General features: G+C 43.3%; 1 protein-coding gene across 2 annotated transcripts in view; it reads right to left on the minus strand.

Annotated features, from left to right (window-relative positions):
* Positions 1–1,958: 1,958 nt before the first annotated feature.
* LOC134407265 (opioid-binding protein/cell adhesion molecule) overlaps positions 1,959–27,285 on the minus strand; it is a 373,740-nt gene continuing 348,413 nt past the window's right edge. Inside the window, exons 4-8 of one of the 2 annotated variants that reach the window (XM_063138956.1) lie at positions 22,457–22,591; positions 20,602–20,722; positions 18,198–18,349; positions 4,591–4,699; positions 1,959–3,100 (exon numbers count right to left, since the gene is read on the minus strand). In XM_063138956.1, coding sequence (XP_062995026.1) covers positions 4,599–4,699; positions 18,198–18,349; positions 20,602–20,722; positions 22,457–22,591 — 509 coding nt within the window. In that variant the 3' untranslated portion in view covers positions 1,959–3,100; positions 4,591–4,598. Of the gene's footprint in view, positions 3,101–3,732; positions 4,700–18,197; positions 18,350–20,601; positions 20,723–22,456; positions 22,592–27,285 lie in introns of those variants that run through there. The other variant, XM_063138955.1, reaches the window with a different exon arrangement.

Consider the following 27,285-nt stretch of genomic DNA (forward strand, 5'->3'; position numbering starts at 1 on the left):
GAAATTACTAAAGCTTGGATTAGGCCAAACTAATTTATCCTATTTATTTCAATGAGGCTTTTGTGACTGGCTCTTTTTTTTTCCAGATTGGGATCAATGGTTGCAACCCTGTGTCGAGTTACGTACACATAGTTTCTCCGCAGTGGATGGGCACATGTAACTGTGCTCAGGTCTGTTCATAAGCAAATGGTGCAATGTGCTGATTGGTTTTGCTGCACAACCTTCATTCATTTCAGTGGAGCCAGTGTGGGAGATTTGTGCAAGCCCGCATCGAAATGAATGGAAGCCCATTTTATCTTGCTGTGTCGCTCCCAAACATAGCAAAGTTTCATACCGGAGGGGCAGTGCATGGAGTTTTCCCACCCTCAAAATGCACAATGTTTCTTGTAAAGCCAAACACACTCTCCCAAATGCATTTGGAACATATTTGCAAACACCATACATCAGGCACTTAACGTTAACCACTATCAGGCAAACTTAGTACATCATCTTTCACCACCATTTCAGTGCACAGCATTCAGGAAGGATTTCTTCCCTTTCTTTTCAGAACACCTCCAATAGACCTTCCTTTTTTTTCCTTTTTTTTGTAAGCTAGAGGTTCTTCTCTTTCCTTCCAATTGGCATAGTCCTTCAGCACAGGTCTTCCTTGATCTTCTAAGACAGGAGTGGACAACTTGAGGCCCTCCAGCTCTAGCCAACATAGTCAATGGCAAGGGATTATGGAATTTTTAGGTCAAAACATCTGGAGGGCCACAATTCCCATTACTCTCACCATTGGCTATGTTGGCTAGGGCTGGAGGGCCACAAGTTGCCCACCTCTGTTTTATGACAAGGTTCCAAGGCTAGCCAAGCAGAAACAATACAGTGCTGGTGGAATGGATTTACCTAGGTTTAGCTTTCTAGAGCTGATTAACCCTCAACCGCTTCCCAGCATGAATTTAAACTTCTTAAAATCCTGTATTTTGCTGACCTGTTTCTGAGAGTTTCAAATGCTTCTTCAACCCACATTTCTGTTACATTCACTTATCCTTTGGGGGCTAAATAGGTTATCTGAATTGATGTCCACAGGATTGTCACCATGTTTACAACAGATCCTTGAATTCTATCCAGTGGCTTCCAGTTCAAACCAGCAATTTATGGTTGGATCAAATCTGCTGTTAATCTAAGTTAACTGGGAACATAGCTAAAATACATCTCTCTGTGTTTACATAACATTTCATTAGAACACCTCCTAAGTAAGTCAATAACCTGTTGCTGGATTCAGGAAAAGCCAAATTTCAAATCCATCTGTTCCATATTCTCTAAGGTCAGGGGGAGGAGCTATAACCTTCGTGAGCATCTGGCTGGTTACTGTTGATGAGCAAAATGTCAGTCTAAGATGGGCTTTGGCCTGATCCAGCAAAGCAATTCATGTAGAGGCACAAAGCTCTTTCGCATTAAACACTGCTGCAAATTTCTTGTTGAGAGTAAATCACCATCCAGATGGCTTCATGATGTTGATTTCTTCCTTGTAACATGGTTATGTGAAAACAACAAAGAGTCTTGTGACACCATACAGAACAACACATTTAATATGTCATAAGCTTTCACAGACTGCAATCCACTTCACTGTATGAGTAGCTTCCAATTAAGGTTTACTTTTAAAGGATTGTAATCCACTTCATTGTATGAGTAGCTTCCAATTAGGTTGGGTTTGGGGAGGAAAGTGCATTCTAAAATTGACAGAAAAGTGAAATATTTTTGGAAGCCATGTTCTATCATTCTCTACCATCTCTCTCCCACTCCACCTGGAAGGGTTTGATGACTTCTTTCTTTGCAATTTGACAGGAAGCTTGCCGCTATGGGCAGAAAGTTAAGTTATGGGAAGCAAAGTCTGTACATTCAATAATAATGCAGTTGTGGTGGATTTGCTTTCATCATTCATCTAAAAACAAAGTCCTGACCATTTCAACTTTTCTTTTTTTAATATGAATATACCACCCGAATGTTTAGTCTTGAATAAGTAAATATCAGACTCTTTTAATCATTCATGTTTTACATGTATAGATAATCTAGACACCTTGAATGGCACATCTTTTTAATCATCCATGTAGACCCATTGGGAATCAGCACCAGTCACTTCGCATCTACAAGGTCATTTTAGTGTTCCCAAGACATGGCTGATAGCAGCTCAGTACAGTGGGCATGATACTTCCTTACTGCTTTTCAGGTTGCTGTTTGGCTGCCTGGACTTGGCTTATAGAAGATGGTCTTGAGACCATTCCCTATGCAGAAAGTTCCTGAAGAGAGAAATGTCATTTCGGGATCCGTCATTTATTTTATTTTCCATCTTGGTTTCAGGGGAAAACCTGATGTATAAGAGAAGAAACAGCATAAATTGGACTCACGGGTAGTTCGTTCCCCCACATGGCTGATCTTCGTAAGCGAGCATGGAAAATATTGCAGCCATCCCATTTGTCCGACTCTGTCCTGGGGCATGATTTGAAACAGGTCCTCTGAAGGGCACTGTTTGATTTAAAGAGTGTGAGACCATTGATGCCACTTTTGGTCACAGTTTGCAACACTGGTAGCTTTTTTTTATTTTTTACTTCATTGCACAAAATAGAATTCCAAAATATACCCCATCACAGAAAGCAGATCTATCCTCTACTTGTAGGAGACAAAACTTCTTCTCTGTACAGACACCCATCTCAATGTTGTTTGTGCAGACAGAAGCAGCTCTTCTTGGTAGCCTGTATCATCCAGACAAGGAGTGAGATGTGCCAGAACTTCCAGCAAACTGAATCCCCAAACTAAACAAAAAGTTGACAACCTGATGTCATTGATCTGCTTTGGAAAACAGTGACCAAAATGTTTCCTCTGTCATTCCATGGCACTTGGACAGGAGCTGATGAGACACAGGAAATCACATGGATCTGGTTTTCGTTTCTCCTTCCCATCTCTGTGTTTTCTCCCCTTCAGTGTTCATTAAATACTTGGAAATTAAGTTGGCATTCCAATCCCTTCTGCTCGGAAGGGGATCCCATACAAATGCAGGACTGATGTCTCAAAAACTCTAGCAAAGTAATTGTCCTCCATCAACCTCTGACTGGATGGATTTCTAAGACAACAAAGGGAGAGGTTGTGGTGGAAAGGCAGATCAGAATTGGGCTGGAGAGATGATTGATAACACTCCTATCCTTGGATATCCCAAAATGAAAGAAGGTGACTTTTTTCTACTGTCTATATGCACTAGAAAATTAGAGACACAGGAATATATGTATAATGCCTCCACATAAAAACACAGCATTTTAAGTGGATTACTTTTAAGGCAATGCTTGAAATAGGCTGATGGGGATAGGGCGTGAATGTGAGAGGCCTACAACACACCCATTTGAACGGGTGCATTGGTGGAGTGCTACTGAAAGTTGTGCCTTTGTCTTTGCCCCGTTTGATCGTTAAATGCGCCTCGTTTACCTATGCCTCTAGTTCTGACCTTATGTCAATTTCCTAAACATCTTTCCTCTGTAGGAAAGACAACAAAGAGGGCTGCAATGGAGGTTTAACACAATGATGGGTTGAATAATGAGAAATTAAAAAGTTGTCCAGATAGAGGCAGGACTCATTAAAGGTGATTATACGGATGGGTGGATGGAAAAGTGCTGGGGAACTGAGGAGGAGAGAGTTGGAACAAGATGATGGTGATGATGATGATGATGGTGATGATAACTTCTCCAGTTAATTGCATTGATAGATATGGCAAATATGAATACTGGAAAAGGCAGATGAAGGGATAATGAGATGGATGGATAAATTAACAGTAGTAGGATGATTCTGATAATTGGGAGATGCATGATTCACCATTTGGTCAATTTATCCAGATTCAGGAGTCTCCCCGGCATCAGGTTTTTAATATAGGTACCCCTGCCTTTCCATCCTTCCACTCCAAACATGTAGGTAACTCATGGTCTGCATCTAAATGTGTGACTTGATCCAACATCTCTTCCAGCTGTCATGCCTCCAGTATAAGGGGCACCGGACTGCATTGACAGCGGAGTTGCCAGTTCCTTAAAACAGCCATCCAGACAGAAGTGAGGCGAAACCAGGGTGAAACTGGACACTTAGAAACATGAACAGGTATGTACAGTGTTACAAGTAGAAAGAGCAGTACTTTTGTTCAAGAGACACCAGAAATAACAGGACACTTTTTTTTCTTTTCTTTTTTGACTTGCTTTAAACTTCCTGTTGTACATTGTCTCTCAGATCCAAGGCTACTCCTCCTCTTGGGGCATTTTGATGGGCTCAGCCAAGAAGTGCTTGGCAGCAGAAAGGAGAGGCTGACATTTATAAATACAGTAGTCGTTGAAGGTTGGGGTTGAGGAAGGAAATTAAAACGAATGATGCTTTGGGAAATGCCGGTGGTTGGCGAATCCCTAATGGGTGGTTGACGTGGAGCTCAGTTCCCCTCCCCTCCCCCTCCCGGCAGTATATTCAAGCTGTAGACTGTGGTTTCTTTGTTTCTTTGTTTGTTTACCCCCTCCCCCCAGCATTGTGGATGGTTAAAAGTCTGTGGTGTGGGAGAAGCCAGGCGTCATCTGCAAGGACCCTCACTTTTCTTATCAAAACTTGAGGAAGAAATAAGTAAAGAGGGTGCCTGATAGCCAGAAGCAAGCCACCGCTCTGGAAGCTGAGTTGTTCCCGTCGTGTACTGCTCCAGGGCCTAGATTAAACAACAATAACAACAAAAGAGGAAAAGAAGAGAAGCTGGTTATTGTTACCAGGATACGAGAGAGAGAGAGAGAGAGAGAGAGAGAGAGAGAGAGAGTGAAAGAGAGAGGAAATGCATGCTTTTCATAGGGCTTGTCCAGACAACACAGTACGCCATGTTTAGGCCACTAACCCCTTTGTAACAAATGGTTAGTGAGTGGTTATGTAGCCACCGTGACTAGGACTGGTTCACACAACCCGCTAAATCATGGTTCACATGACACACTAAGCCATAACGTTTAGCTCAAAACACTTTATCACCATGGCTTAGTGTGCTGTCTGAACAGGGTCATAGATATCAAGCAGGAGGATTACAAAAAAGTTTGACTGAGTAACAACAGTTTGGGACAGGCAGTGTCAACTCCATTATTATTTTGGGGGGGGAGCTTTGGCAAGATTCCATTAGGGTTCACCCCACTCTTTGAGTTGGCCCACCTTCTCGCCAATGTCACTACTGCCCACTTGGTTGCCCTCTGACTTTGGGCCCCGATCCACACAACCAGCCAGAGGAAGAGTACAAGGCAAGTGGCAAACCATGTTCCATCTCCTCACCCTTGTCATCAACCCTATGCTCAGAAAAGGCAGGGGGAAAGATGGCAACAACAAAGAGGAGGAGGAGCATAGCCAGGATCAGCAGTGAGACCAATGCAAGAACCAGAGGGAGGGGCAATTTTGAACCCTGTTACTAGCCATACTGCTGACTTGAGGGAATGGTATTAAAGGCAAAACTGAAGTACTTTGGCCACATAATGAGAAGACAGGATACCCTGGAGAAGAGGCTGATGCTAGGGAAAGTGGAAGGCAAAAGGAAGAGGGGCCGACCAAGGGCAAGATGGATGGATGATATTCTGGAGGTGACAGACTTGACCTTGGGGGAGCTGGGGGTGGCAACGGCCGACAGAAAGCTCTGGCGTGGGCTGGTCCATGAAGTCACGAAGAGTCAGAAACGACTGAACGAATAAGCAACAACTAGCAAGGGGGATGGAAGGCATTGGGATTAAACCTTCAAGGGAATTAAGACTAAATGTTATATTCTCAGTTGAGCTGATTGATTTTTTTATTATTATTATTTTTTAAAAAAAAACATATGTGCCTGAGGCTGGCTCAGGCACATATCATGTAATGTTAAATTCTGCAGGCAGAAGAGTGTACATACAATATACATACATAAATTGATTTCATTTACTTATACCCTGCTTATCTGCTCCCCCCAGACATTCAGAGCAGCTACAGATTGTAAGAAATACAAACCATACACACCAATTAAAATACTATCATCATCATCAAAGCTTTAAACATGGGGAAAAAAACTGTTGAAAGATGAAGATTTTTAAGCTTAGGATGGGAGGGGGCTCAGCGAGGACAACAGACCGATCTCTACAGGGATGGTATTCCAGAGGTATGGTTCCACCACTGAAAAGGTCCTGTGTCTCATGTTTGCTCATCTAAGAGCCCAAGAAGATGGCACAAAGGGCAAGACCTCTAAAGAATGAACTTAAGGCCCAGGAAAGTCTATATGGGACGAGACATCTTGCCTGCTTTGTGCCTCCCTCCAAACTCCATCTCTCTCCCTGCCACGGAAATATAATATATGACAGAGCTTAAAGGGGAGGCGGTGAATAAGAGCATATTTCCCTCCTGGGGGGAAAAAACCCTTTTAAAAAGAGAGATAGCAGAGATGTGCATGGCTTAGAATAGACCCACAGCTTAACTAAGCGTCATAAGCCTCAAGCTGTATACCCCCGCTCCAATCTCCACCGCGACTGTTAGAAACCGAAGAGGCTGGCAAACTCTTGTGTTGTTTGATTCATTAATCTGCAATTTTATAGCAACGCTGATTGACTGGAGTCCTGGAATAGAACACATCTGTGCCGTGCTCCTCCCATCTGGAAACCTTTATGCAGTAACTGCTCTTAAATGTTTTATAGTCTTGTAGTTTTGTTCTCTAGTGGCTTCCTCGCCCCCCACCCCACCCCACGCAAATACGCTGCCTTGCCTTTTCCCTCCTGTCTCTCCGTACTTGCAAAGAACTGATTTCAGTTGTTATTTAACTCACAGGATGACACTAGTCTAATTAAAAATTGATAATGACCACAGCACATGGGCAGACTGCAAAAAAGAGAAAAAATGCAGCGAAGGCCCTGATGCTTTCACCATCGTTCTAGGAGCATCATCACACGGAGGAAAATTGTGTGTGCTTACAGTCGCTTCTCTGCCTATTTCCCCAGAGACACCACAGTGACAACAAAGGTCCGCATAGTTAAAGCAATGGTACTCCCCGTAGTAACCTATGGCTGCAAGAGCTGGACCATAAGGAAAGCTGAGCGAAGGAAGATAGATGCTTTTGAACTGTGGAGTTGGAGGAAAATTCTGAGAGTGCCTTGGACTGCAAGAAGATCAAACCAGTCCATACTCCAGGAAATAAAGCCAGACTGCTCACTTGAGGGAATGGTATTAAAGGCAAAACTGAAGTACTTTGGCCACATAATGAGAAGACAGGATACCCTGGAGAAGAGGCTGATGCTAGGCAAAGTGGAAGGCAAAAGGAAGAGGGGCCGACCAAGGGCAAGATGGATGGATGATATTCTGGAGGTGACAGACTTGACCTTGGGGGAGCTAAGGGTGGCGACGGCCGACAGAAAGCTCTGGCGTGGGCTGGTCCATGAAGTCACGAAGAGACGGAAGCGACTGAACGAATAAACAACAACAAAAACAGTCGCTTCTCTGCCCATTTCCCTCATTACTTCCTCTTTTGAAAGAGGAAGTAAACAACAAGCACATGGCCCATTCAGTGGGCTGCTTTGACCTCGCTGCTTCTTCTGCACACAGCAGGGGATAGTGGCAACTGCCGTCACAAAAAATAAGTCAGACTTACTGGGGTGACTTTTTGTGGTGCGAAGAAGGCTAGAAGGGTGGGAGGTGCCCAGGAGGCAGATGGCATCATGAGAGGGACCCACGGAAATCCATGGGTGCCCAGTAACGAGCGTGAACTAAAACACTTGTCTGATGGATCTCATTGTTTAATACCGGGGGTGAGGGTGGGGATTTCCAGGAAAGATGCATTGATCTTCATGACCTCTCTTCTAAATGGTAGATTAAGGATCTATCAGGGGTGTTTGAGCTCACACAAATTCTCTTAACTTCACTAGCAAGCTCACAGTTCAGCTCACTCCCATTTTTTGTTTTTCAGTTTGTTTGAATGGGAAAAGTGGACAATTCTGTGCAGAGTTTTCTCAAAAGTGTCCCCTTTCACATCTTGTCTAAATCGTGTGTTGTTGTTTTTTAAAAAATAAGTTCATTGCAAAATGCACATTCTTCGAACAGTACACATTTTTCTAATACAATACAATTGCAAGTTCAGACACGTACAAACATTCTTCGAAAAAATGGGCTGCTGATTATTTTCGGGGTTGCGGACAGAGCAAGGTCCTTCAAAAAAAGTTTGCAGATTCTAAACTTATTATTCTCTCTGACTAAATATATATATATATACATGTATAAAATAAGTAAGTAAGGGCAGTTTGGACACTGAGAAGCCTGATGTAGACTGTCAGAAGAGCCTTTAAATGGCCACTGTATGCCCTATAATATGAACTGGATACACAACCTGTCTAAACCAGCACCAGCATTAACTAACAGTATTGTTTCATTCAGTACTAACTAAGCCACAATTGCTTGGAAGATTTTCGTTTTCGTTTTTGCCCTGTTTTGCCCTCTTGTAGAATTTTGCTCCTTTCCTGGAAAATATTCAACAAAATCTCCCCGTTCCAATCTTGCCACCCACAGATAGGGTGAAGATGTTTCAGAGGTCATAGAAACATAGAATAGTAGAGTTGGAAGGGGCCTATAAGGCCATCAAATCCAACCCCTTGCTTAATGCAGGAATCCACCTTAAAGGATGCCTGACAGATGGCTGTCCAGCTGCCTCTTGAAGGCCTCTTGCGTGGGAGAGCTCATGACCTCCCTACGTCATTGGTTCCATTGCCGTACTGCTCTTACAGTCAGGAAGTTTTTCCTGATGTCCAGCTGGAATCTGGCTTCCTGTAACTTGAGCCCATTATTCTGTGTCCTGCACTCTGGGATGATCAAGAAGAGATCCTGGCCCTCCTCTGTGTGATAATCTTTCAAGTACTTGAAAAGTGCTATCATGTGTCCATTCAGTCTTCTCTTCCCAAGGCTAAACATGCCTAGGTCATTTTTTCTCAGCCTTAGAATTCCTTCACATGTGATCTTCTGATTAGGATACGCCCCTTGGTTGTTTCTTTCTTTCTGACAACTGTAGACGACTTTTGGTTGTCCTGATGTTTGGCCTATAACTCCCATCAAGCCTAACCAGCATAGTCAGTAGTGCTGGGACTTGTAGGACAAAAGACCTGGAGGACCAAAGGTGGCCCAACCTGCTTCATGAATTTCTGGCTTTTGACACCATTTTCATGTTATATTACAAATGAAATGATAAAATATAACAGTACAAGATGATATAATACGAAATGGGAAGAACAACAGTTAAAAGGCAGCATAAAAGTCAGATCAAATGGTTCAAGGCCTTGGGCAAACCCATTAGCTACAGTGGAAAGAAGAGCAGAGGAACCTTAAGGTCATAATAAAACATAAGAGATAATAGTGGTGGTGCATGAAGACAAAAAAACCCAAAACACCATAAACAACAAGGAGCCATGGAGAGTCGAGTCCCAAAAGAAGGCATAGAAAGCTGTTTAGGAAGGGCTATCAAATGACTAAGGACATGAGGGAGACAAAGGGAGTGATTACTCAGCCGGACTAACTCTTTTAGTTGGGAGAGTAGTCTCAAAATAGCTTGATATAGTGGCTTTGTTCCAGCAGCACCTTCTGCAAGCCAGAAGGCAAAACCTGCTAAAGGATTTGATTAGTCTGTTACAATCTGAGTGAAATCTAACAGAGTCCCTAGCAAAGGGTGAACTTGATAACTGGATAGTGCGTCAAACGCATCGCTCTTCTGGGCAGCAGTTGACCTTGACTCTTGGTTGATTGAAAGTTGAAAATCCCAGGAAATCTAGTCAGGGAACTCATTTGCCTTTTGAACCATTGTCAGCACAGGAGTTCCCCGTAGCTAGAAGGGTTCGATGCTTGCTTGTGCAACATGGAGGGTTATTAGGTTATATGTTACTATCCTACCACTCGCGCTCCTCAATCCAGCGATTTTTGCAGCTGCCTTGGGAACACAGAGGTAGAGATTTTCTCACCCAAACTAGCTTTCATTCTTTCCAGTGAAAACAGAGCTTGTGGGTAGCCAGCAGCTTAGATGGCTTTGAAAGAAGATTGCACACAGTCATGGAGGATAGCTGTTAGCTACTATGGACAGTACAGTAGACCTGTTCAGAAGACACCTTAAACCATGACTTTAACCACAGTGGTTAAGCCAGGAAGGGGAGCCTTGTTCAGAAAATACCTTAAACCATGGCTTTAACTATTTAACTAAGTCATGGTTAAAGGTGTCTTCTGAACAGAGCCTGGTGTTGTGGCTTAACCACCACGGTTAAAGCCATGGTTTAAGGTGTCATCTGAATGGGGCCTCAGTAGTGCTGTTTTGTCTTTGCTGGTTCTGTTGTGTTCCTGGGGGTCACCACATGAGAAATGGGGCTTTTGAACTTCTAAAATAACCCCAGAAATTGGGAGAAACACTCATTTCTGGAATTGGACAGGTCAGCAGAACTCACCTCTGTGAGTTCCACTGACCTGCCCCATTCTAGAAACTAGCATTTACACTAATTTCAAGTCCACAGGAGCCCTGTTGCACAAGTGGTAGGTCACATGAGTCCATGGGCACAATAAGATACCGCCCTACAGCTTTGTGATATGTATCCATGACAAAGTGTCTTTCTAATCGTGCTAAGTGTAGTGGAATGAATATGTTATCCATATCCCCACATCCAGGAAGGGAAAAACACACACACACACTCGTAACAGAATTTACTAACAAAGCCTCAAACTGTAGCCATCATTTGCAGATATACCACTGCAAGGAGGGGGAACCCACTCGATATTTCTGAACTATCCAATAGTTAATTGACCCATGTTTGATGCTAGTGATCGAGTCAGAATAGGTCACAGTTATCAGTCCTACCTCATTGCTTAGTTAAAGAAGTGTAACCAACAAAAACTACAATGAGAGGCAAAGGGTACTTAAAAAAAAAAAAGGGACAGGAGAAGGGGGGAAATCGTTAGTGCCTAATTATAGCTCAAGTGAAATTCTAGACACTCAACCCTAATCTGAACTTAAAAAGAAACATGATGTGAGCTTTCCAACCTCATTAATTTTAAGACAAAGGGAGAACAACTATTGTAATAGCAAAAATTTAAAATAATGGCAAGAGGGAATCTAATTAGCTCGTGTATCCCTGAATAAGTGGAGTGCTGCAAAGCCATTTTCTGCAATGAAAAACCAGCTTAGCCAAATTGTTTCATTGCAAACAGAACTTTTATTTTGCTTAATTACAACAGAATGCAGCATTGTCTTCACAAACATCTACCCAGACAATCTTTGTAGAGCAATTCAAATGAGTTTTGTTGTTTAGGGAAAGGGAGGGTGCAGTGTTCTCTCTTAATATATGGAGGGGGGAGAGAGAGAGAGAGAGATCTTGCGAAACTGGTATGGTTAGCACTCATTCAAAGTTGAGCTCAGAAGCATTTGTGAACTCTTCCGTTGGGAGGTGAGGAACCAATTCAAGTTTGAAACCAAAGATGGCACCATTTTGCAAAGAAAGGGGAGCGGAGGGGGGAACACACGACGCACATACAATGCTGCATCTCTGCTGACATTAGCAAACACTAAACTGACTGTGTCGGAACTAGGAATGCTACAACTAATAACCAGATGCCCATGATTTTGAAGGGAGGGGAGAGAATACTCATCAGAAATAAAATGTGAAATGTCTGCATATTTTTTTTTCCAATGGGTTGACATTTTGCAAGTTGTGAGAAATATAACAGAACCCATCGGTGCTGCTGTCAGCCAAAAGAAAGCCGGGGCTGTGATTCACTTCCTTCTCCGTAAAGAAACTGGAGATGAGCGGAGGGGGGAGGGATCCTTATTTTCAAGAGAAATGGAAAGCCCCTCTTCCCCCCCTCTTTTTCTTTTCCTTGTTTTTTAAAGTAGGAAATACGAAATAGACAATTTGAAATGCCAGTTTCCGAGAGGTGAGCAGATTGTTTATTGGTTAGGCACGTCTGGCTTGAAGGGGTTTAGATGGTGGATTTCAAGGTTATTGTGGAGAAGCCTGCAATCAGATTGTATAAAGGGTTGGGGAGGAAGTCAGACAGCTGGATCTGTGCTTGCTTGGACGAGGCCTTTAATGCCTAGCTTGTTTTATGAACAAAGTTAGGTTTCTAAAAAAAAAAAAATCTGTATCCTAAGAGCATACTAAATGTTTAATTGAATTCTCCGTTGACTCTATTCCCACATTGTCTTTGCCAGTGTTAGGATGAAGCCCTACCATGAGTTGCCTCACTTTCTTGAGAACTCACTAAGATCCAGTCCCGGGGCATGTTGACACCATGCATATATCCTGGGGTTGTCTCTAGGTCGACCCTTTGAATCCAAATGACGCACAGGGGATCTCGGGGTCAAGCAGGGACAACCCCAGGATAACTATCCCCAGGATAACTGGGACTGCAGATTTCCAGTTTTTTTCCATGGTCCTGGGACACCCTTGATGACCATGGGCAGTCAGGTGCCTGCTCCCGGGGTTGCCCCTTCTGTCCCATGAGTAGCAGGGCTCTGCCACTGGGCATTAAGCTCTGTCTGGGGGCTCCACGCTCATCAGGGAGGGGTGAGTTCTTTTGCCATCGTGGCAATGGCTCTTGGTTGTTATTTTTTTAAAATCTACTTACATTTTGGTACATGATTGCACCTGCGTTGCTGCGCAAAGTCTCCTTCAAAAATAAAAATGCTGCGCTGCATGTCCTTCTTTCCTTCCGGGACGTTGCGCTGACAGTTGGACGCTGGGGGATGATCCCGGAAGCAGGAAAGCCCGGGATCCTCCCTCCTCCCTCCCGGAAGGCTCATAGGTTTAGATGAGCCCCAGCTGTTGCCGAAGCCATGCAACTGTCTATTCATGTGGGTGGTAGATATCAAGTAAGTACTACACTATGCCAATAGGGGGCTGTATGGCAAATGGTAGAGGATGCGTGAGGGTTGGTACTCAGTTTTATGGTAAATGATAGAGGGCAGGTAAGCATTGGTACTCAGTTGTAACATACAGGCTTTGCATGCAGTAAGGTCTTGGGTTCAATCCCCACCATATTCAGGTAGTGCTGTGATAGACTTCATCTGAACCCCTGCTTCTATCAGTCACCGTAGACAATTAGTACTGAGTTTAGTGGTGTGCTAAAACCTGCCCTACAATTTCCCTGATGTTTCCCTGACCCCTGGGAAAGAGGCCTCTGGTTTTCTGCCTCATTTTCTGGGGCTTCAGAATTTTCTTTGGGTTTCCATTAGTGGTGACATTGAGCTTACCTCATCATTGTGAGATGGCTGAAGGTGCTGTGAACACTATCTTTCTATCCATTACGCATCCAGCCACTGGGCTGCAGCCGCCCTGGCTGCCCCCACTTCTTAATCTTAAATGGCCCATGGTCACCAGTCTTGCTGAGGCCTCTAAGTATGTTCAGCTGAATGCAGTTAGAAACCCTCTTTAGACCTTTGCAATGAATGTGCACAGGTCAAAAGAGAAGCCCATCCACTCAGGAACGTTGGGGGTGGGGCATGTGTGCTGTCTCTTCCCCACTTTAGGAAAGGAAAGGAACCTCTCGTGCAAGCACTGAATCATTACTGACTCTTGGAGGGACGCCAGCTTTCGCTGACATTTTCTTGGCAGGCCTTATAGCGGGGTGGTTTGCCGTTGCCTTCCCCGGCCATTATTACCTTTCCCCCAGCTAACTGGGTACTCATTTTACCGACCTCGGGAGGATGGAAGGCTGAGTCGACCCGAGCCGGCTGCCTGAAACCAGCTTCTGCTGGGATCGAACTCAGGCCGTGGGGAGAGTTTCGGCTACAGAAACTGCTGCTTTACTGCTCTGTGCCACACGAAGCTCTTTCCCCACTTTAAGTCCCCACCTATTCAGGCAAATGAACAGGCAAATGTCTGGACAGAGATAAAGAATCCTATGAGTTGTAGTTTGGTGAGGTTGCTTTGAATTCTTGGGGAGAGATCCCTCCTCTGAGCAGTATGGGGAGGTAAGATAAGTTTTAAGTCTGTAGTGCAGATATAGACCAGGAATATATTCTCATCATTCAGGATCAAAGGCACCATCTAGTGCTATTAATCCAAGGGCAGAGGTACATTGAGTAGCCAACCAAAATTTGTGGTTTCGAAGATTCTCCCCATTGTCCTGTCCTATTTATGGATACAGAATCTTATCAGGTCTGTCTGGGAAGCCAGCCAGCAGCAAAGCTCCTAGTTGCCAGGACTAATGGGCAGCGATAAGCAAGTCCCAGCAGCAGAGATGCAGCGTCAAAGTCCAAAATCAACATCCAAAGTCACAGTCTGAAGTACAGTCCAAAGGTCCAGTCACGATAAAGTCCAAGGTCATGAATCCAGGAACCATGGCATGGATAGCAAAAACAGCAACATCACAACAGGTTTGCCAGTTCCTGAGTGCTTCTTCGAAGTCTCCTTTTATCCAAAGCCTTAGCCTGGTCCCACCTAGCTCCAGCTGTAGTTCATTAAGGGATCTTCTGTCTCCAGCAGCTATATAAGGGCAGCGTTCACAGAGCTAAATTTCTCTCCTGCAGTCAATTGCAGGACAGACTTGCTCTTAGCACGTCAATCACTTTCTCTCTCAAGGGCTGGGTGGATGACTTGTTCCTGGCACAGAATCTGCACCATCGGAGGCTGGAGGAGGATGGTCTTCATGGAGCTCTCCCGAGGGGCCTGCATCCTCCTCAGCTGCACGTTCACTCTCCTGCTGCAACACTGCCTCAGGCATGACTTCAGGGAAAGGAGAGTCCACAACCCCAGGTAAGTCAGGTTCTTCCTCAGAAGAAGACTCATGAGGAAGGGGCAATGATACCTCCAAAGAGCGGGGCCTTATTTTGGAAGTGAAGCAGGAGGGCAGAGGAATCCTCCTCCACATCTCAAAGATGTGGAAGTGGTTGGGCTGGAACTCAACTTTATGAGTGTGCAACATGAATGGGAATCATGTGTGTGTGTTGTGAGGCTTGTGGTTGTGGCATCACTGTACCTCCAAAACATAGCACACCCAGCTCCAAGTTCAAAAGGATGGCTAGAGCTTGTCCTTCTACCATTTCTCTCCAACCATCTCAGAGGTACCTCCTTCCTCAACAGCTCCAGTCTTAGTTGGAAGACTGGGTCTCATCACACCCTCAGGTGGTGGTCTAGAGATTTGCCAAGGGAAGCGAAATTATAGATCCCTGCCCAAGGGCTTTGCACACATAACAAGTGACGTGTGAGCACACACATAAACACACACATACACGCTCGCGCACACACACACAGAGACCAACATAAAGCCACAATAGAATTTTTGAGGTGAGTCATAGGCAACATCAAGCTTTGGGTATTTCTTCCTCCCAAATGATTTTCATAAAACACTGTTGTTGTTGTTGTTGTGGGCAGCTGCCAGATAAAGTTGGTCAGAAACATTTTCTTTGTTTGTTTTAACTGAAAGGCCCCTCTGGAGACACGGAGCAGGTTTATGCTATTTACACTACTGATGTGTCTTATGGGATCTACATTCTCTTGATTCCTCCCTTGTGGGTCACGATACTCGGCCTTGAGCAGGGCGCCTTAGTCAAGCTTTGTACAGTAAGAAGGCTCAACTGCTCCCTTCTCCCTTTTTTTGGGTAAAGCTACAGGACTATGTCTTATCTCCCCTACTGTGCCTTCTTGCTGTACTCTCTGTGTTTCAGATTAACAGATTAATACTAGGGAGGATTCCACTTGATCTCATGCATGGTTTGAAGGGATAAAGGTTTTGCTGCCTGTAGATGCTAGGGCATGCCTGAGAACATTCTTTGTTCAGAGATGTTTCTAGAAGGGAAGTGAGGGGAGAAGTTGGGTTGATCCCAGTTATCAATGTACAGCTGCTGAGACATTTGGTTAGAGAGAGGCCAAATCCATCAATATTCACATCACAGATCATGTTCTAGGGGCACTGGGGTTCCTCTGAAATTTAGTTGGAGTTCCTGAAGGAGAAGACAGTGCCTCAGGCTCCCTGCATTTTGACTATGTTCTGGGAAACAAGGACTGTGACCTCCTCCTTCTAATAACAGCCAGCTATTTCACCAGAGCAAAACAAGTCAACAACACCATATCATCTTCATCTGCTAGGTTCCTATTACTCTTTTGCTTGCCTTGCATGCTTTTCCTTTTATGACCACACTGGGCTTTCATCTTTTGAAAGTAGAGATGGGCAATTTAGGTCCCTCTAGATGTTTCTGGACTGTAACTGCATCATCTCCCACATAGGCTAGGCTGGCTTGGAGTGATGGGGGTTGCAATCCAACAATGTCTGAAGGGCCACAAGTTGCCCATCCCTCTTTTGAAGGTTCCTAAGAAGCCCCTTGGATTAAAGGGAAATCACATTTGCTTACTGATGCTTTGCTTCCTGCTTCTTTTCTGTATTTGAAATGAGCTGAATTACACAGGAGGAGAGCAGGGACCACATGGTCTGTAATTTAAAACTTCTCAGCTCATGGAGTTGAAAGGGGCTGTGCTCTCTAGTGGGTGTTCTGTAGCACACGACTGCATATGCCAGGAAGAATTGGGATATTTCAGAATAATTGTGTTTTCCAAGGTTTATTTTTAAGTGGAATAACCAAGAGAAGGAGTGGGAGACAAGCAGGAGGCTCACACCATCATCAAAATGACCCACAAACTTCCGTGAGTGACCAGTCATGAGCATGCTATAAATCACTTGTTTAAAGAAGACCTAAGACTTAACTTCCCCCCTTTAACATTTCTCATCTTTTTACAAGATAGATGAAGAAGAAAAACACACATAAAGGAAACTTTCACGGATAATCACAAGTGCCCATTTTTATAAAAGTGTGATGCTATATATAGGAAACATTATTTGCATATTTTAATGTTCTTTCCCCCACCCCCATCCAATTCCTTCCCTCTCCTGTCAACTCAATATATAGCTTCTAAAAAATTTAAGTGCAGTGGGACTCAGGGAAACCAGAACATGTGTTTGAGGAATGGAGAGATGTTGTACTTGAACTCCTTACAATTTGCAGTATCCTGAATAAAGGCATGGCTCACTGGCAGGAACGCTAAACAAGAGCAGAGGTGAGGATCTACTGCAACATTTTGTTGCAGACCCCACTTATCAGGATGACCATTATAATTATTAATGACTAGAAGCCATTAATGGCTAGTAGCCATTGACAGACTTCACCTCTGATGTGGAAAGACTATCTGTCCCTGAAGTGCATAGTTTTTAAAAGCACTACCTTCCTTCCTTCCTTCCTTCCTTCCTTCCTTCCTTCCAAGAACATTTCAGCCATGAGTCCCTATGCAATAACGCCTATCTTTTATGGCAAAGCAGCATTTGGTATGTTTCAAGCAAACGAAGGAAGGAGCCATGCTTGTACCAACCTGCCAGTGCTGGAGGTTCACTTATTTCTAAAACCGAAGACATAATGGACACACAGGGAGGGCGAGAGAAAACAGGAAAGGAAAAGAAAAAAGAAAGAAAGGGGAAAATGTAGTTCATATTTGCAGACAGTTGAATGAATGAACAAACAGATGGATTAAAAAGATGAGCTGTTTTTTGTAAACAGAGATCACAGCAATGATAATATGGATGTGACTGGCAAGACAACATGTAACACCATCACAGGGGTGCATGAGAATATCTAAAAATTGACAGCACCCACAATAATCTGGGAAACACCTGGGGTTTGCTAAGGTTCCAGTTGGTGCATTGTCCACATTCTGTGGTTTGAAAATGCATCGACTAGGATGGAAGACTTGCCTTAAACAAGGTGTCCATCAAGCCCCAGACCCTATCTTCAACCATGGCCCAATAGTTGGGAGTGTGTAACAACAGAAGGTATTGCAAGTATGATATGTTCCTTGAAACAACTTTAACGCTCTTTGCTTGAAGCTACTTTGACACTCTTAAAGCATGAGAAGACATTGCCATGTGCATCCTGCTTAATCACTTTTGCCCTTAATGCATTCCCCACCACCACCAGGATCGCAGTTTCCAGTAATAGGAAAACCTCAAATGTCAAATGACCCCATCTTTGCAAAATAGAAATATTTAGTTTCCCAAAACCGATTTTGATCTATTTCAGGAATCTTAGCTTAGGTGCAATGGACCCCCTCCCTCTCTGCAGTGCACTTCAACAGTTGGAATTGCAGACTATCTAAAATTCCTCCTACCATGTTATCCCACCTGCCCCATCAGCACAGGGCAAAGGTGACGGCCGGTGTACTTACCATACAGTATTATACTGGCATTGCTGTTTCCCAGCTTGTTGATGGCCACACAGGTATAGTTGCCATAATCCTTCTCTGAGACATTGAAGAAAGTAAGTGTGGACATTCGGCCTTTGTTCTCGATTCTCACTCCATCCAGCCCATTGGCTAATCTGTAAGGTGGGCAAGACATGGATCTAGATTAATCCACAGAATTCTGAAGAGGAATTCATTTAATAATGTGGATAGGGAGACACCTTTCTCCCTCTCTCAAAATACTAGAACCCGGGGTCATCCCATGAGGCTGATTGGTGGGAGATTCAGGACAAATAGAAGGGAGTCCTTTTTGGATGGCTTCAAACGGGGGTTGGATAAATTCCAGGAGGAGAAGGCTATGAGTCGTGATAGCTTTGTGCTACCTCCAGTATCCAAGGCAGTAAACCTGTGTGCATCAGTTGCTGGGGAACATGGATGAGAGGGTGCTGTTGCACCCATGTCCTGCTTGGGGGTCCCTGGTCAACAGCTGATTGGCCACTGTGTGAACAGAGGCCAGACTAGATGGACCCTTGGTCTGATCCAGCAGGGCTCTTCTTCTGTTCTTACTATATGGAACTTTTGGAGGAGGGGGAGGAGGAGGAGGAATCATGCATTGGTTGGTTGCTTTAATCCCTCCTGTCTCTGTTGTTATTATTATTATTATTATTTATATAGCACCATCAATGTACATGGTGCTGTACAGATTACACAGTAAATAGCAAGACCCTGCCGCATAGGCTTACAATCTAATAAAGTTGTAGTAAACAATAAGGAGGGAAAGAGAATGCAAACAGGCACAGGGAAGTGTAAACAGGCACTGGGTAGGGTGAAGCTAAACAGTATAGAGTCAGAACAAACTCAATATTTAAAAGCTATAGGGAACAGAAAAGTTTTTAGCTGAGTTTTAAAAGCTGTGATTGAGTTTGTAGTTCTCAAGTGTTCTGGAAGAGCGTTCCAGGCGTAAGGGGCAGCGGAAGAAAAAGGACGAAGCCGAGTAAGGGAAGTAGAGGTCCTTGGGCAGGCGAGAAGCATGGCATCAGAGGAGCGGAGAGCACGAGCGGGGCAATAGTGTGAGATGAGAGAGGAGAGATAGGCAGGGCTGGGAAAGACCACTGCCAAAGTGCCAAAGCAGTTATTATGGAAAACCTAGAGGTGCTGCTGCCATTGTTTGCAGGTATATCTCAAAGAGCTCGTGGTGCCCATGTTTTATCCTCACAACAGCCCTGTGAGCTAGGCTAGGCTATGAGCCAGTGTTTGGCCTAGGTCACACTCCTGTCCTGACACTTCAGCTGCTATATCAGGATGACACTACATAGTTCTCCATAATACCTGTAGTAGAGTTTGTAGCATGGTATCATGATGTTCTGCATTTCCCTCGACATCCCTGCTCCTACCATGAGTAGTCAAAGATGAGGAATGGGGGATTTGGAAATGTATTACTTTATTTATTTATTTGAATTTATATCCCACCTTTCTTCCATTGTGGAACTTAAGGTGGCTACATGTGGTTCCCAGGTGGTCTCCCCTACAAACACGGACCACCTTGCTTAGCTTCAGCAAAGTGACTGCTTCATGTGCCTTCACACTATGCCCTGGGACAAATACAGAATGCTTTGACAGCGGGGATGGTGCAATCTGTCTGTTTTGCTTTCTCCCGCATTCTTTAAACACACAACTCAAGTCCTTTTTATCCCATTTATGGAGAAATGTATGAATTTTGTTAAGTGCTTACATTATAAACAAAGTGAACCTGATAAAATACTCACCCGTCCCTAGTCATGACACAAGACAATTTCTACTAGACATTGTGAAGGGGAGCAGTAGAAGCATGGTGAATGTACTGTATGTGTTGTTATGTAACATTTTTATTTTATTTTATTTTATTAAAAAAATATTGTTGTTCCCTCTCCCTTCTTCCCCATGTGCTTTGCTTTCTGTGGAAAATAATAAAACTATTGAAATTGAATAACTTCTACTTTGGTCTGGGGAACCAGTGCCTGTCAAAGTCGACTTTATTGGGCTAGATGGACCAAACATCCTACCACATAAGTCAGCTTTATAAGCTCAACAAATAGGATGGATGGATGGAATTACCCAGTGGTTTGGTAACCAGTGTGTTTAAACCAAAATTGATATGAATCGATGCCATTCATAGAGATGTAGGACTTGTAATGAGGAAGGGAAGGAGAAGTGGATGGGGAGGGAGTGTTTAGTGGTCATGAGTAATCCCAGATGCTGAGACTGGAAGCTGAATGGGTTCTTAGGGCTCAGCCATGAGTCAGGAGAAGCCCCACTGATCTGACTGATGGCCTCCTCTTAGTCTTGGCCCAGGGCATAAACTTGCTTTGCTCGGGCTATGCTTGACAGCCTTTGAAGCTTGCTTGGGTACCTGGTTTCTTCTTTAAACCACTGAAATTCTGCTACAGGGACAGCAGACGCTTCACATCTTAGGATGCCCTTCTGGCCGACTGAGACACCAGTGTTCTTGGGACTGGAGATGGATGGAGGATCTGCAGAGGAAAGCACGGTTATTCCAAAATCTTTCAGAAAACCTGTCATAAAAACTAGAGCCCTTTAGAGATCATACAGAACCAATTGAAATGAAATTGAGGAAAGCCAGGAGAATCGCCAGGAGGGCTGACTCAGAAATAGATCAGCCTTTTCCATTATGTTTCCCTCCAGATGTTTTCTACTACAACACCTGTCAGCCCCAGCCATCATGTCCAATCACCAGGGATGAAGGCAGTTGCAGTCCAAAACATCTGTAGGGACCCAAATTGGGGAAAACTGAACTAAATATACTGCCTGGGCTTGGGGTCACACACTGAGTCTGACAGTTTGCATGCACGGACTCACACACACCTATTTATCACTCATTCACTGTGTATAATCAGTGTGTGTGAATAAATCGGTGTCAAATGAAACCTAATATTTTGGATTGAGATGCTTTTCTCTGAGCATCCATGATTCACTTATTTATGCCACTGCAAACTCAGTAGGGCTTGGGATTTGATGGTTTCGCTATCACGGATTCTCAGTTCCTCCAGCCTCTTCAGATTGCTCTGTTATATACCCCTGTTTTTATCCCATATTAAGGTTTTCTTCCTCACTGCACTGATTTGCTCATCCCCACCTTCATTGCTCTGTCCATCTCCATCTCTCAGTTCCCCCCTCTTCTTTCCATGTTCCTACTTGTTTACATTGTTTTTTGCCTCCTAACTCTGCCTAATACCTCTGCTGTGTTTAACTGGAATAGCACACAAGGCTTTCACTCTCCCAGCAGTGAAGCCATGAAGGAGGACTCTCAGTCTGTTCCACGCTGGTGGGAGTGGGTGGGGGTGATAATAATTCTGCAATATGCCTCTCCATCCAGGGAGAGGAGGGGGGTATAGGTGTAGTGAAACATTCTCCAATCCTTGCTCCTGCATGAGTGGGGACTTAAGATGTTACCCCAAAGATGTGACGAAGGGCTGCAACCAATTTGCATACGGGATACCCATAAGAGAGCCAAAATAGTTAGGTAAGGGTAACTGGCCTTATGTTGTGGATGCCTGCTATAGATGCAAATTACTACTTGATTGGCATCTGCAGAGTAAACTCCAGCCCTTCCCTTCTATATTATCCAGAAGAAGTGACTCATGAACATGTACCTGATAGAGGACAATCAATGAAAATAGAAAATACACATTTCTTTTAAACGGCTCAGAGACTTGGCAGAGCTCAAGTTACCTCCAAAATGCCAGGAGGCTTTTGGAGATGTGTCTGTTTTAAGAGTTCAGCATATCTTGGCTCTACATTGCTCACCAAGCTTTAAAAGAGCAAATTGTCCAGAGGGGCAAACACTTGAAGAAATGTATCTATGTGATTTTCTTGTATCAACTTCTGCATGCTCCTTCTAGAAGCCAAGGATTTCTTAATGTGCTGTGTGTAAGGTTAACTATCAGAGGGATTCATTTAAAAAATGGTTTCAATTGCTCTTCAGGCCACACACGCGCACACACACACACACGATTACAATTTATTCTTCAGCTATAAATAGGCTTTAAAAGATTCTGCTGGAAATTGGCCGGTTCATTCTTAAGTGTATATTTTTAGCTATTGCAGTTCTATGGACGTATGGAAACCTCATATTTAGGATCTGGTGCATGCATTTCTGGTATGGCAGGATCCGTGCAACCTTCAGAATGAGATGGAAGAGAAGATCCATGGTTCAGAATGAAATGTACACGTGGCCGAGTACTTACAATTTACAGTTACCTTTACCCTCCGGATGTCAGGTGCTGCAACATCATTGGCAGCTGTGCATTCGTACTCTCCAGACTGTTCTCTGGTGATACCCATGATCTCCAAGTATTCATCATCACTTATAAACCCCTGGCCTACAAGAGAAGAAGAGTACGTAGGATAAAAGCACAGAGATTTCTTTCATTCCAGACCACCTCTGCTCCTCTGGTCAAAAACAACCCAGGCCCATGGATTCATGAGGCTGCCTTATGCAATCCACTTTGGTACATTTTCATTATGATTCTCTTCTCTGTGGGGATAGTAGAAGTGGCCTGCCTTACAAGCTTGTTGTAAAGATTGCTGAGATAATGTATACAAAGTGCTTGAAAAGCACTCTATAAATACTGAATGTGTTTGCATCAGAGAAACCTGGAGATTTCTAGATGGTTTGACAAGCAATAAATCCCACACACAACTTATTAAACATTTTGTTGCTAAATTATCTGCCCTTTTAAGGGATATATTAATTCATCAATTACATTTAAATGAAGTTGCATTTCTTCTATTATTATTATTATTATTATTATTATTATTATTATTATTATTTTATTTATATAGCACCATCAACATACATGGTGCTGTACGGAGTAAAACAGTAAATAGCAAGGCCCTGCCGCATAGGCTTACAATCTAATAAGATCATAGTAAAACAATAAGTAGGGGAAGAGAATGCCAACAGGCACAGGGTAGGGTAAGCAGGCACAGGGTAGGGTAAAACTAACAGTATAAAGTCCGCACATCATCAAGTTTTAAAAGCTTTAGGAAAAAGAAAAGTTTTTAGTTGAGCTTTAAAAGCTGCGATTGAACTTGTAGTTCTCAAATGTTCTTATATACCTATCTAAACAGATAGGAATATAAAACAGCTCCATATCTAAACAGATTTAGAATATAAAATGATAAAAAAAATTAAAAAGCATACCACCATGTTAAACTGTATTTTTTAAAAAACAATAACAACAGCAGCAGCTTGCAGAATAGATCTGTGTGACTCAAAAACTCACATAACTTGTGAATACTGGACCAATACGGTGATTTAATTTTAATAGTCCTCCTATGTCTCTGGTGTATTTCACACAACAAAATAATAAAGATGCTCCCTCCACCTACTGAGAGTTTTAAAAAATTATTACACAAATAATTTGCATACAGATTGGTGATGCTATCAAAGACTGACAGTGCAATCCTGTGAGGCTTGCTCCTGAGGAAGCACGTACAGGATTGCCTCCGAAATATATTGTGAACTGAGTCCAAAATGGATTGTAATCATTGAAACAAAACATGAGCCCCGTAAATTGTATTTGTTCCCAAATTCTCAGAGGCTGCTTCCTTGGACAATTTTGGGATGGTGCTCTGAAAACAAGTGCTGGCGTAACAAAAGTTTATTTTGTCATTGAGATGGTAGACGTACCAAGGTTTACCTTCACTGTGGAGATACACCCCCTTTCTGGGATGGATTGCTCCAGACTGCAGGGATGTGGTTTGTGTGGGGTGTAATTGAAGAGTTTTCCATAACAATTTGATAACTAAACCCTTGCATATACCACGTAAGGGTGATGGACAGGTTACAACTACATTTCTAGTGGAGGGTAGTTGTATTGTATGAAGGAGCAATCAGTCACCTCGATCTCTTCCACACTAGAGGTCTTCAAGAGGCAGCTGGACAAGCATCTGTCAGGGTTGCTTTAGGGTGGATTCCTGCATTGAGCAGGGGGTTGGACTCGATGGCCTTGTAGGCCCCTTCCAACTCTGCTATTCTATGATTCTATGATTCTCTCCCCCACCCCACCCCCAGTCTGCAATTGTACAAGGCAGACACAGGTTTGCTACCCTGGCTAGCACTAATTTATTTCTTTTCTGATATATCCATGCCATCTTTTAAGGTAAGCGTACATACAGAAAATAAAACATAACACGACTGTATTCCCATTCCAATAAAATTCAATTATTTAAAGCAGCCGTTTAAAACATTTCAGAATCCTGCTACACACTAAACCTAATTTAAACACGTTAACAGAAAACAATTTTAAAAACAGCAGCGCTATAAACCATTGAAACTCAAATCCAACTCAGCGTCTCAACTAAAAGCAGCTTGAAATAAATGGGTTTCGGGGTCCGTTTAAAAGTCAGTACCGACGCTGCGGCGACATACATAGGGATCCATACATAGGGATCAAAGGGAGAAGTCTCTGGCATTGGAATATGATGCAGAGGCGGGAGCAGAGAGGCAAATTATACGACATGTTTTGTATATATGATTCATGGTTTGTACCAAAGCACTTTCTGGAAGGTGTGGGCTTTTCTCGGTATCCTAAGAAGACCAGTTATAAGATACGTAGTTTAAATCTGGTTCTCGTGGTTCGAAATTCATAGCTAATAGTGGCATGCATTACAGACTGTGAAACGAGTCAGCAAGTGAAACAAATGTTGTGCTCTCATTGAGCTTTTAAAAACTATGGATAGCTGAGCAGCTTCCTGCTGAGCCTGAAATAGAATCATGTCCCAACAAGCGGCCCCACTAAACACTGAGATTCTCCATGGAAAAGAGGGGATAACTGGAACAATTCATTCATTCATTCATTCATTCTGTTTCTATTCTGCCCAACAGATAAAGGTTTCTGGGTGGTTCACAACAGTTACAACCCCCAAATACAAGTTAATGAATAATATAAAAGCTAGAAACAATTTAAAACCCTAAAATAAGCAATTGGCGTAAATGCCACATCATATGCCATCGTACGCCTGGGAGTAGAGGACAGTCTTAAGCTGGTATGCAAGAAAGATCATCTTGGCACAAGCTCAAATGATCAAGGGGCTGGTGCATCTCCCCTATGAGGGAAGGTGTCAACTGCTGGGATTGTTTAGCTTGGGAAAAAGGAGGCTGAGGGCAGACATGTGCGGCGTAGTGGCTAAAGTGTGGGACGGGAAGTTGGGAGATCTGGGTTCTAGTCTCCACTCGGCCATGGGAAGCCACTGGGTGACTTTGGGCCAGTCACAGACCCTCAGCCCAACCCACCTCACAGGGTTGTTGTGAGGATAAAATGGAGAGGAGGATTATGTATGCCACCTTGGGTTCCTTGGAGGAAAAAAGGTGGGATATAAATGCAATAATAAAAATAATAGAGGTGTACAAAATTATGCATGGTGTGGAGAATGTGGATGGGGAGACATGTTCCTTATTATTATTATTATTATTATTATTATTATTATTATTATTATTATTTATTTATTTATATAGCACCATCAATGTACATGGTGCTGTACAGATTACACAGTTTCTCCCTCTCCCATAATAGTAGAACCCAGGAGGGGGGGCACATCCCATGAAGTTGATTGGTGGGATATTCAAGACCGATAAATGGATGGACTTCTTCACACAGCACAGGTTTAAACTATGGAATTTGCTACTAGTCCTGGTGGCTATGTGCTACCTCCAGAATCAGAGTCTGTATACACCCATTGCAGGGGAACATAGAGGATGTGTGTGTGTGTGCGTGTGTGAGAAAGAGAGAGAGAGAAAGAGAGCTGTTGCATTGTACCCTGCTTGTGAGTCCCTGCTTGACAGCTGCTTGGCCACTGTGTGAACAGAGTGCTGGACTAGATGGCCCCTTGGTCTGATCCAGCATGGCTCTTCTTAAGTTCTTATGAGGCCTGAACCATTCCTCTTCTCGCAGATGGTGAGCTTTTTATGGTATTAACAGAAAATGGGAAAGTTCCTCCTCCATGAAATGGAGTATTCTGGCAATGGACGCATGGAATCGTAATGTGGTTTGTTTGTTTTCTGCATCAGAAAATACGTGTGTGTGTGTGTGTGTGTGTGTGTAGATAACCAGACCTGATCAAGAAGAGTGGTGTTTTTCGCCCCAACTTTGCTTGAAGAAATCAAGTAGGACTATTTACCTAGCTGAACAGCACAATTTCTTCTAATAGAACAGAAGAGAACAGAACAGCGCACCCATATTTTGAAATCTCACTTTGAGATTGTTATGGGATTGATGCGGTTCATCATCATCATCATCATCGTCATCGTCATCATCATCATCTATATTTGCTAAATAAAATCCAGAGAAACAATAGAATCAAGTGCTGGCATCATTCCAAGACAGACAGGCTTTATGTAAACCCAGAATGCCGGAACAATGAAACCTGTGGACTTCCAGATTACACTTTCTCTTCACGTGTTAACATCTGGACAGGGAACAACAGCATCACATAAACCCCTGTGGGTCCATGTATTGCAGCAGCATTGGTCAACAGTCATTTTGCAGTTCTCAAACAGGAGAAAAACATTGGGCGCAAGCATGAAAGTCTTGTCCATTCTTCTCCAAAAATGTTGCCACTGTGGAAGTGAAATACCACCTGCTACTCCAGACATAATACAGGTGTTTTGAACCCTGGCTATATGTCTCTGCCCTGCTGATGCACTACAAACATCCCACAAAGCTTTGTTAATAGTACAAAGCGGCTAGCCTGTAGCTAACAATGCTTTCACCCAGATGTCATCAGATGCTTTCATCCCAAGCTGAGACATCCTCTATTTTATCTGTTCCATAGAACACAGCCACTGATGTTTCAGTTGATGCAAAACCCTGGATCTGGAATGGTACGGATGGAACAATCCACTCAAGTTTCATTCACACTCCATCTGCCATATAAATATTGATCATTTTGATCCCATTTTAGCAGAAATGAGTCATAGGTAAAATTCTAATATACACTTTAACGTAATACCTTTATTAGGCAAAGGGGAAAAAAATTCCAGCTTTTGAGGTCTTTTCATCAGGTAAGATAC

This window comes from Elgaria multicarinata, chromosome 12, assembly GCF_023053635.1.
Source record: "Elgaria multicarinata webbii isolate HBS135686 ecotype San Diego chromosome 12, rElgMul1.1.pri, whole genome shotgun sequence".
NCBI lineage: Eukaryota > Metazoa > Chordata > Lepidosauria > Squamata > Anguidae > Elgaria > Elgaria multicarinata.